Source organism: Copadichromis virginalis, linkage group LG5 (assembly GCF_057382275.1).
Source record: "Copadichromis virginalis isolate Kocher_CV1m ecotype Utaka linkage group LG5, C_Virginalis_male_GT1.1, whole genome shotgun sequence".
In the NCBI taxonomy this organism is placed as follows: domain Eukaryota; kingdom Metazoa; phylum Chordata; class Actinopteri; order Cichliformes; family Cichlidae; genus Copadichromis; species Copadichromis virginalis.
In genome coordinates, this window is record NC_140622.1 from 30232144 (window position 1) to 30244429 (window position 12286).

General features: G+C 40.7%; 1 protein-coding gene across 3 annotated transcripts in view; it reads right to left on the reverse strand.

Moving 5' to 3' along the window:
* Window positions 1–7381, reverse strand: part of ptprt (protein tyrosine phosphatase receptor type T) — a 332562-nt gene extending 325181 nt beyond the window's left edge. For all 3 annotated transcript variants that reach the window (XM_085457270.1, XM_085457269.1, XM_085457267.1), the window contains exon 1: window positions 6975–7381. In XM_085457270.1, the coding sequence (XP_085313396.1) occupies window positions 6975–7062 (88 nt within the window). In that variant the 5' untranslated portion in view covers window positions 7063–7381. The remainder of the gene's footprint in view (window positions 1–6974) is intronic.
* Between the last annotated feature and the right edge of the window lie 4905 nt (window positions 7382–12286).

Below are 12286 nucleotides of genomic sequence, written 5' to 3' on the forward strand. Positions count from 1 at the left end.
GTTTAATTTGTTATAATGAAAGTTCAATGTCCACCAGGCATATATTTTATTTAGGCTATTACTGCTTGAAAGACGGCTGTATGGTAAGTGTTAGTGGTATCTTCTGCTGCTTTGAGGTGACTAATGAACACAGAAATGAATGCTCTTTTCTTCTCTTTTCAAAGCTCACAGTCATGATATTTTCTACTGTACTCAGGTAGGGAAAGAAAATCATTCCAGTGTAACTGGCATGTACCCAAAAAGTAATTATAATTATGAGAGTATCGTTGTGAGATTTCTTAATCATGATTTATGATATACTTAGTCAACATGACTGCATACCTCAACCTACACTTGTCCCAAACAGATAAAATGAATGTAAACTTCTTTTTTTTCACTGTATCCAAATTTGTTTATTGTTTATAATGTGGGTTTAAAATGTTGGCACCATATTAATAAGAATACCTTTTTGCTATCCAACTTTTAAGTTCTGGATTTGAAATCTTAACAGCACATTTAACTTTACCAGAACTATTGTAGCAAGTAATAATGAGCTGACATACTGCAGAAATACCATGTATTATGACTCTTTTGCCTAAAAACTGTATACTCTTTCCACATTCTACAGGGCCTGTGGGTGGCACACAAAGATGTACAGCAAGGCAAGCAACTTCAAACTATTTTTCTACAAATAAATTTGCACAAGTTGCCTGGTCAACTGGTCAGTCAGCAAAAGTGTTAAGTTAGAGCTGCAAGAATACGATCATTACATAGCTATAACCTGTTTTACATTTACAAATTACACTGCTGTCCCTTATTATATTTTTTTTTCTATAGATACAACAATATCATCAATCTGAATTCTTTTGGCTGTGATAAAAGTGTAGCCTGGTTTTGCCAAAGGCTTCTTCCTGTTGAAAGGGAGTTTTTCCTTCCCACTGTCACCAAGTACTTGCTCAAAAGGGGTCATTTGATTGTTGGGGTTATCTTGCCAACTGTTGTTGTTCTTGTTGATGTTGTTTTGGCGCTATTTAAATTGAATTGAATTGAATTGAATTGAATTGAATTGAATTGAATGGCATATGTTCAAACTACAGATTTAACAATGCGGTACTTTACAATAACACAATGTCCTGGGATGATATTAACTTTTCAGCTTGTATTGCTATCTCACTTTTGTACTCAAAAAGTAGTGCACAAAAATACACTGAAATATACACCATATGTTCTTAGTTTACTTTAATGAGGGAAGGCATTAACTGTTTATGTTTATGCTCAACTATAAAGGGAATTCTTTGTTTTAAAATGTTTATACATGCTTTCTACTTTTCTCTGAGAGTAAGTGAGAGATGTTTCTCCCTCTGAGTCATGCTCTAAATCCTCTGCAGGTGGGGAAAAATTTTTTTCTCCGTTTCATGCTCAGTTTGTGCATATTATAAGACATCTTGGTTTCACTACACCAAATATCTTCAGCCCATTTAATAAAGCTATCTGTAGTTCTAATGGAAAACTGGCCGCATCTCTGATGGCTAAATCTGTACATTTGTTACGAATGAGTTTTATGTGCACTGATGGCTCCGTGGACACACCAGGCAATTCGCCCTCAGGCCCATTAAACACACATTTTTCTTGTCCTTACATTAGAGTTGCATTTGACAGCTATGTCATCGTTGAGTGCTCATAGTGTCTCATTCAGCTTTGAACTGTCAAATATCCCCATCGCAGATAACTGTCAGCCTGGCTACCATCTTCCAGAACAGAGAACTCATGGTTGTTTGCCTCCCACAAGGGAGTAACTTTGTTAATGTTTTCAGGCAATAATTTTGATAATTGGCCATGAGCTTACAGAAAAATTACATTTCAGTAAAAACATGCAGAGGAAGGGAATATAATCTGCATTTTTGTGACTAGGGGTATAATGGTGCTGAAGGTGCTTTGTGATTATTGCCTCAAATGTTGAAAGGGCTTTCAGACAAATGGTGAACTTGAAAGACATCCTAATAATGAAATTTATTGGAGAATCATAAAAGACAGACCACATCTGTGGTGAAAAAATGACTTTCCCACTATTTTTTTCCCAATCACTCTGTATGTACTCCTCGCTAGACTTTAAAAAATGGAAGATGTACGAGACTTTTACACGACGTTAATGAGAACTGTGGAAATGATTTTGTCTTTCCACCTCTGAACTTGTCTGCAGCTGAGATTATAATCAGCTGAAATTTCACAAAATGTATTTGCATTAACCAAAGCTTATGTTAGCACTTAGAATAGGTCTTCCAGCTAATTGGTGCCTGGCAATTCAGGCTATTGCCAGCATTGGTGGTAAGCCATCTAAGGGTGGTGAGTGGTCCCTGCATCAGCAGGCATTCAGCACCAAGGGTATACAAATTAATTTCTGATGTAACTGCGCGCTAATACTGCACCACATGCACATTTGCATTAACACCTTCTTTTTTCTAAGTGCACATTAGTGAATGGAGAGACTGGCTGCTCTCACTCTTTATACCTTTGGTCTCTTTCAGCTCCACTATGCACTACCATTCATTCAACACCAAACTGTCCGTCTCTTTCTATTTCCGACACACACACACACACATGCACGATGCTCCAGCACTCAACATGCCCTGCTATTAGGCTGTCAGTTAGTCGGGCCAATAGAATAAGTGGTGTGGATTAGGCAGAGACACACACGCACACAGAGGATGGACAGCATACTAAACAGAGTGGGGCATGAGGTGACAGATATCCTGTCATAAATCCCTCTCTCTCTCTCTCTCTCTCTCTCTCTCTCTCTCTCTCTGTCGTTCTTTAAGACACATACACACACACAGCAAAGGAAACAATTATAGCCACTCAGACAGTCGATAACAGTGAGACATAATCAACTTAGTGCAGTTTTTTTTTTTCTGGAAGTCTTGTGATACTTTGTCATTTCCTCCGACCACTCGTCCTTACTCCTTTGCCTCTCTACATCTCAGCTAGACAGCTCCTCTCTTTTTTTGTTCTTGTCCTCTCTTCTGCTCTCACAGTCTCTTCCTTCTCCAGTCCTGTTCTTGGCATCTGCTCTTCTCTCCCCTCTATAACTTCAGTTTCTCTACCTTTTGTTTTACATGTCCAGAATGTTAATCTACTTCTTACTCTTTCTGTCTTTTCTTTCATTTCCATCATTTTCTTCTTTCTCCACTTCCTTTCAAAATAGAAGGGGAGATGGAGAAGATTCATAGAGAGCAGCTTGAAGGCAAAGGCAAAAGGATGAGATTGCAAGAAGGGATGGTCATATCATCTGCTGCCTCATTCGTCACCCCATCTAGATGAGTACTCTCCTTCTTACTCCTCCTCATATTTTCCCTTGCATCTCTCTTTCTCCCCCTTTCTTCTTTCCTCACTCCCACCCCTTTGTTTTGCTCGCTTAACCCTGAGTTTCTCTCTCTTACCCCTCCCCCTCCTAAGTTCACCCTTTCCGCACATCTCCTCCATTCTCTTCCCAAATTGTTCTTTGACCTTCTCATTTCACCGCACCTTCTCGTGTTCTTTACTCCTAAGTTCATCATTGTTCATTCTACACGTCCTTCCTCTGCTCATGTAAATCTCTTTTCCCCCTCACCTCTGCACATTTTTACTCCACTTCACTTATATGAGAGGTCTCCATGTGTCATTCATTTACAAAACGCACATAGCAGTCTCTACACTAATCTTACAAATGGCTCTTTAATTGGGGAATTGAGAGATGTTTATTTGATCAGAGCCAAAGACTTCTCTATATCCCTTTATCATGTCAACACAACAGGCAAACAAGTCAAGGAGAAAGAGTAAGTAAGTACACGGTCGCTCCCTTTCTCCTTTCATTCTTTTTCTCACTTTCCCCCCTTTTGTCCTTGCTGCCAAAGAAATCTAATTAAGTGGAATATAAATTGTAAATTGGTTTCCATGAAAACACACACACCTCAGTGCCCATCACCTCCAGATTCAACCGGATATTCAACAATTAGTGGGCACTGGAGCTCAAAGACATGTATCAGGAGCACAGCTGCACCCAACACACACACACACACACACCAAATGAAAGGACGGCCTTGAGTAACACATGCCTCTGCTTTCTTGAACATAATGTTGTTGCAAAACACAAGAACAAATGAACCTCTTTTTAAAGGATCAGTTCACCCAAATCACAAAAGCAAAGGTAAGGAGAAAGCAGGTAAGTTATTAATGCTTTATCAATAAGTCATACACTGACTTCAGCTTAAACTTCAGCTTAAACCAATTTCAAAACGCCAACTAGAACAGCTGAATGTTTAAAAAAAATACAAGTATGAAATAAATAAACACAGAAAAACTAAGTCCGCAAACAGACAAATACAAATGCAGCTTCCATATGAGGATGGATTAGAGGGTTATTACAACCTCTACAACATGTCATTAAGAGTGACTGACAGCCGTGGGGTGAAATTGATTTCTTCATCATTGGATTTCAGTCTATTATCATTATAGCTGAATATGTTTCACATTTTTTTGTAAGAGGAATAAAAAGAAAAAACAATCATTTTAAAAAGTCTGGTCCAACGTGTGTGTGTGTGTGTGTGTGTGTGTGTGTGTGTGTGTGTGTGTGTGTGTGTGTGTGTGTGTGTGTGTGAGAGAGAGAGAGAGAGAGAGAGAGAGCTAGGGGAATCTGTCCGACAGATAGCAAGGATGTATCAATATCGCCCCCCAACGGCACGTATCAAACAACAAGCAAAAAAACTGTCCCTTTGCGCTCTTCTGTTACATATACAGGAACACACACACTAATAAAATAAATTGCAAATAAAGTGAAAAATGTGAGTGAAACAATTCAGAATGATGATGCATTCTTATATTATAAAGACTCCAAATCGTTCTTTAGAAAAAACGAACAAACAAACAAAATTCTAAAAATATTTTCAGCCTCTGCAACATTTTGAGCCTTTTGTCCATTTATCAAAGCCTGATGATGAGATCACCTGTGTTTCATTAGTTGCTTTAAATCTGTATGAAGGATAGGCTTTCCTTTGTTTATGTGGCTTTAAAACTGTTTTCTTTTGTTCTCCTCGTGTCTGTTAATGTTAGCCTGTCGAAATGAAGACTCATATCTCACAAAGCTTTAAGTTTTTAGTTGAATTCAGACATAAACACACACATTTGACGAGTTATGTACTTCCTTTATCGTAACGCACAAAGTACAGGTTACCTCCGCTGCACCATTACGCACGGAAAGAGGCTACTCGCGGCTCTGCACCTCTGCAACACAGAATGCAAGATAAAGCGAGGAAGGACTCAGTGTTTAGAGCCAGTCTTTCCTTCAAAGTAGCCTCTTTTTGCAGTCGTACAAGTCATGAATACCAAGCAGAAGATGCTTGGAGAGAGCAGAACACAGAGTAGACAGGTTGCTGCTGCAGTCCGCTGAAACATCGCTGACTTTAACAGATTTTCTTTTCATCTCACGTCTACCTTCAGTTTCCTGAGTTTGAGCAGAGGACACAAGCGGACGTTTTTGAAAGTCTCATATTGTATCATGACCGTTAAAAAGTGAGATTCAACGATCAAAGAGCATACAAAACAGCCCTAGGCAGAGGGCATAAAGTGCTTGCATTATAATTTTAAATATTGACTATATTTTTTTTGAAGAATCGTTAAATGTTTCCATTACGGAATCGCATGTTGATCTCTTCTAAACGGCTTCTTGGTTTTCATTCGGGATGTGTTTTATCAAGAAATGATATATATCCCATGTTTGGGAGTAATAACGATGCTGTTGTAATTCGACTCTCGTGTCTTTGTATCTAACTGTGGAGCTTCCACTTCTGAAAAAAGATAATCGTAATCACCACTGACTCGATTATATCCCTAAAACCAAAAGGATTCCGAAAACTCTCCATACCTCGCCTGTGCGTAACAAGTGCCAGAGCGATGCTGAGTGTGGGCTGCGGAGGGGAGATGTTGCGGACAGCAAGAGGATTCCGTAGCTTTAAACTCCGAGAGATTAAACTGTGTATCTGTATGTTTACTGTAATATACTGTCAGGTATATTTGCCGTTTGAGAAGCGGAGTTTTACTCGGCTATCTGAACTGCTGTTAGAATTAATCCATTGCCCAAAGATTAAAAAGGAAACTTCAGTTATTCTTCACTTTGTTTCTAAATAACACTTGCACTTTTTTTTCATATGGTACCGCTGTACAGGTGCGCGTTTATATGCATGCCGGAGTACATGTCAAAATATCTGTGATCATTAGGTTATGTAAAGAAGTGTGGGGACGCTGTAAATTGACTGTTTTGCGCTCAGACCGAGTCAAGCGCGCACTGTTCTGCCCGTTTCTAAAACCAAGTGATTTCAGCAAAGTAGACTATAATTTGAACTGAAAATGAGACACATTTCTACCGTCAACAACATGTAGCCCGTCCTTACAGTAAGCTTCGTAAAGCAAAACCTCCTAAAGCTCCAAAACTTTGTCAAAACCTCCGATGAGCCATGTGAAGCTGAACTGAATATGCTGACGCAAACTCAGACGAGTGTCCATCATAAGTCAAACTGGCACTATTATTAAAAAAAAAAACATCTCAATAATTACTTAAACAAGGGATTTATTGCAGTTTCCTTTTTTCGGACATTCTTACTCATATGCAAAGATTTCTGTGTGGATACAGAACAGTGGTTTAGATTCTGCGACTAACGTGCTGAGTTTAAAGTTGCTTTACTATCACATTATCCAGCAGTACCACATATGCATCTGTAATGCCCTGGAAATCACAAAGCGCTCAGATCACCCTGCATGTCCTCCCTATGTGAGCAACTTCAGCGCTGTGACATTCAACTCAAACTGAATCAAAGCCGACCAATGCACAAAGAATCTGAAAATATTTAAAACACACACACACACACACACACACACACACACACACACACACACACACACACACACACACACACACACACACACACACACACACACACACACACAAGAATAAATTGCTTCACTACCTGGAAAGAATTGTCCATCAGTGTGTCCCCAAAGTACAAAGTAGAAGAAAGCTGCCAGCCAAACGCCAGAATTACTCCGTTTATCCATCTCTTCCTTCTTTTTCTTCTTGTTTTGTTCAGCAGTAAGAATTATTTTACATACTCCCGTCTGGTCCTTAAAGTTGTTTCCCTTAGTTCGGGACAGCAGTGGCAGTAATAAGAGTAATAAAATCCTTGCATTGGTGGATAAGAAGAATCAGAAAGACACAAGTAGACGCAAAGAGGGAAGTTGGGGGCAAATAAATGGGAGCTCTCCGCTTCCCTTTCCTCTCCTATCTTCTATGTTCCGACAGAGCGAGCCAACGTGTCTGTGCGCGTCAGTGCGCGCGTGTGCCCCAGAGACTGTATGAAGGGCTCTGTGTATGTGTGCGCGCTCAGACGGTCTCTGACAGACTGACTTAGAGTTGGTGAGGAATGGAGAGGAGTGCACATTACACCGGGTGCCAGGCACCCGCGTAAAGAGGAGTGGATTAACGCGTGCTGAATGTCCGGTGACACGTTTCAAAATAAAACAGGGTGGCGTTTGAATGGAAACTAAAACAGGACATTGCCATTTACCATCAAGGCCGAGTTTTGAAAGAAGTAAGAGCTGTAAATTAACCAATAACTGGTCAAACTGGGAAAAACATGAACAAGGGGAGCAGAGTTCACTAAAGGTGCAATAAAACTGGGTTTTCCTCAGGTGTAATCTTGGGTATCAGCATTGGGGAAATATTAAAAAAAAAAAGAAGCATTTATGATCATTCTAAACCTAAAGAACTTCTTAAATGGAAACATCTAGTCTACTCTCTCACTGGCAACATACGTCTCCGTGGTCATTCTATAGAGAACAGTTTGGGACGTTTGGTAATAGATTATTTTAGTTTGGAAAAATGATTAAATATGGAGTCCTTTAACGTTAAAGTATCCGCGTGGTTAATTTGCTTGTATTTACTTTGGAATAAAATAACCACTAAGCAAAAAAGTTGCAGGCATACACGCACACTACTGCTTATTGTTCTATCGCCGTCATTAAACACATGCTTTTAACTTTAAGGGTTAGATGTCAAAGTTCCTTTAATGGCTTCGTTTTATTCCCGCTAGCTTCACTACAATAAAGCAGTTTTAAGTTCCTAGGTTCCCCCTGGGTCCTATCGCCTGCATCCTCCGCAAAGGATAGGATTCGCATTCAGTCTCATTTCTCCCTCCCTCGCATTCTCTTTCTTTGCGTGTCTTTTTCTGTCATGAGATCCCGTTCAGTCCACTCATTCTGCTGTCACAGGATTTCTGTTTCAAGGGCTGTCTGTCTTACCTCTCTGCCCACAAACACTGAAACACAATCTGACTTTAACACGCGAGTGAGTGTTTTTAAGAGTAAGATTTTTGTTTAAAGGATTTTTAAGAGATGCAGTGCCACCAAGGACTTTGGTAGAAACGATAAAGTTCAGATGAGCTGCTATGTGTTTTTGTTAACGGGCGAAACACTGATACCAAGTGTATGTTGAAAATATGAACTTGTACTGTAATATCTGTGTGATTATACTGTATCTAGGTGCTATAATAATGTGGGGTTTGTTTGTTTTTTTGTTTGTTTTTTTTATATGGTGACCTCATCCTGTCTCTGAGGACCTTCTGAGGAACGAGCTTCTCGTTTTTGTTCCACGCTAATAGACATAATATTATATCAAGGTTATTTTCTGTTTTCTTGTAGCCTGCTTGAAGAAAACAGTGTGAGTTTATAGAGTAAGCTTAAATAAATATGTCAGTTCTCACTTCTGGCTTTGGTTGTTGACCATGATACTGACCAAAGCTGGGATGGTGCCATTGATATTAATGCTTATGCTTGTATGACGTTATTTTTGCATTTACAATGTGCGCAGACATGCATCTGTGTCAGAGAGACAGCGAGAGAGAAACGCATGCAGAGAAAATATATGTGACAGCAATCTCTGTGATATGTTCAAGTGCAACTGCATCTGATTAACCATACAAGAGCCTTAAAGCACCCTGATATCCTTAAAGAGACTACACCAACAACAAAAAAGAACTGCTATCTAATTAAACTAAATTTCAAATCAATCATAAGTCAAACATTCACACAGAAGTTTTGTAGATTTTCTGAGGAAAAAAACTGTGAACATTACTGACATCAGGAGTGAAGAGTAAGAATGTTTGAGAAGATGTTTTTGATGGTGGTCTGACCACTGAAGCTGTCACTATCAAGCCATTTATAGAATCACGTTTTGATGGCTTTGGTACTTTCCTGGGCTGAGACAGACAGACACCATAAAGAAGATAAGCATTTCTATTTGTGCACAGACCAGACTATTCTTCTGTTAGCCATCTTTTTGTGTTTGTTTTTTTAAGAAAAACTGTTCAGGTAGCAGCTTTTTACAATAAAAATACATTTGTGGATGCAGAGACATACAGACAAGCACACAATCAATCTGCCCTCATTTCTTGGAGTCTGTATTGTCACTTTGTCCGCTGAGTTTACCCATCCCATGGCTGAATTGCCTTTTTGGTAGTAAGCAGGGTTGGACTGGGACAAAAAAAATCACCCCTGGCATATATACATATATATATACACATATATGTGTGTGTGTGTGTGTGTGTGTGTGTGTGTGTGTGTGTGTGTGTGTGTGTGTGTGTGTGTGTGTATAGATAGATTTACATTGAAGCAAGTTTTAATCATTTTGGTACAGTTGTTGTTGGATTAGGACATGTTAGTGGCATTGCGGTGATGCTTGTGACAATTAAAAGCTAATCTTAGCTATTAGCAGACTATGGGCCATTTGGTTTCCTTGAATTTCTTCCTTCCTAATTTCATCCCTCCATCTATTTTTTTACAATGTTAATTGCTTCTTCTTTTATCTCTTTCACACTCTCTTGCTGGGACTGCTGTTCCTCCTCTCGCTTTTCTTCGTGGCTAATGCAAGGAACAGCAGGATCCTGTGACTGCAAAGGCTTTATTTTACTTGTTGCTGGTACTTCTGTTGACTAGTTTCGTTTTCTTTTTATCCCTTAGCTTTTCAGCTCCACCTTTCATCAACCACTTCAACAGTACACTCTGTTCTACAAGGTGCATGAGTACAGAGGAAAGTGTGTGTGTGTGTGTGTGTGTGTGTGTGGGTGGGGGTGGTTGTGGTGGTGTGTGTGCGTGTTATGTTGAGAGATTTGATTGAACCAATGGGTTGCTGTCAGTGCTTGTAGGGTCAGTGCGCAGTGACTCTTCAAGCTCACCTGTAGCCTCTTTAATTATATTGACAAAGAAAGAATAACATTGACCCATTAGCCCACAAGTGCGAGATTGCCAGTTCACCCCTGGTACTAAGTGACCTTTCAGTAACACTGGATACGCCTTACAGTGTGTGCCACGTGTTGTGTGTATCTATATGGCCTTGAGCCAGGTGTAGCTTTTAGAGTACCCACAACACCAATCGGGAAAGCAGTCAGTGCCTGTAGGGAAATAGAAAAATATAAGGATAACTACACTTCCAATAGTGGATTTCTAAGTCATAGTTCCCTCACGTATAGTGGGACATTTTTAAATGGACATTTGTCACAGAGAGTACTTGAGTGGTAAACTGACCTAGTTCTTGTGTGGGTTTGAACTAGGGCTCTGCAATCTATCATCTGTGATAATACAAGCATACATTTTTATATGATATAAAAAAGTCATATCATTATATCAGTGATACAGTAACATGCATTTATTTTCCCCAGTGCTCAACAACGTGACAAGCCCAGGCTGAACGCCAGCTTAAAACGATGATTTAGTAAAAAGGGAGCTACTTTAACAGCCTTCGACAAAACACACTACAGCATTATTGCAAAATATGCAAAAGAAAAAGAAAAAAGGTAACAGTCAAAGGAGCTTGCAAAGAAAAGCGTCTGGACTTCTTTAAGTTGCTTGAAGACGTTTCACCTCTCATCCGAGAAGCTTCTTCAGTTCTAAGGTCAAATGGTGGAGAGTCCCAGATACAACCTAGTGGGAGTGACCCCCCACAGAGGGACAAAAGGACCCTCTGATGATCCTCTAATCGCCTGAGCCAAGGTGGGAAACTGGGCGTGGGTCCCAATCAGCCAGAGTTTCGGGTGTGTTCATTGTGAAACCTGGCCCCACCTTATCATGCGAATTCCTGAGATCAGATGGCCCAGGATGTGAGTGGGCGTTAAGGCGTCTGGGAAGGGATCTCAAAACTGGATTATAGATGGAAGAGAGTTGGTGTCGTAAACCACCGCCTCTGTTCAAAGATGGTCGCTCACAGTGGACATAGATGGCTTCTTTCACTCCTCTTTCAAACCATCTGTCCTCTCTGTCCAAAATGTGAACATTGGCATCCTCGAAAGAGTGTCCTTTATCCTTAAGATGCAGATGGACTGCTGAGTCTTGTCCTGTGGAGGTGGCTCTTCTGTGTTGTGCCATGCGCCTGTGAAGTGGCTGTTTGGTCTCTCCAATGTAGAGGTCTGAGCATTCCTCGCTGCACTGTACCGCATACACCACATTGTTAAGTTTGTGTTTTGGCGTTTTGTCTTTCGGGTGAACCAGTTTTTGTCTGAGCGTGTTGCTGGGTCTGAAATGCACCGGGATGTCATGCTTGGAGAAAACTCTCCTGTGTTTTTCTGATACACCGGCTACATAGGGGATGACAATGTTGTTGCGTCTGTCCTTCTTATCCTCCCTCGCTGGTGTCTGGTCTTCTTTTCTGTGCCTCTTTGCTGACTTTAAGAACGCCCATTTAGGATAGCCGCACGTTTTGAGTGCTTCCTTTACATGTGTGTGTTCCTTCTTTTTCCCTTCAGGCTTAGAGGGAACATGTTCTGCCCGGTGGTGTAGGGTCCTGATTACTCCAAGTTTGTGTTCCAAAGGGTGATGGGAGTCAAAGAGGAGGTACTGGTCCGTGTGTGTGGGCTTCCGGTAAACTTCGATGTTGAGTTTGCCGTTCTCTTCAATGTGCACAGCGCAGTCCAGGAAAGGACAGAGGCGGGGGTTTACGACACCAACTCTCTGCCATCTATAATCCAGTTTTGAGATCCCTTCCCAGACGCCTTAACGCCCACTCACATCCTGGGCCATCTGACCTCAGGAATTCGCATGATAAGGTGGGGCCAGGTTTCACAATGAACACACCCGAAACTCTGGCTGATTGGGACCCACGCCCAGTTTCCCACCTTGGCTCAGGCGATTAGAGGATCATCAGGGGGTCCTTTTGTCCCTCTGTGGGGGGAAACTCCCACTAGGTTTATATCTGGGACTCTCCACCATTTGACCTTAGAACTGAAGAAGCTTC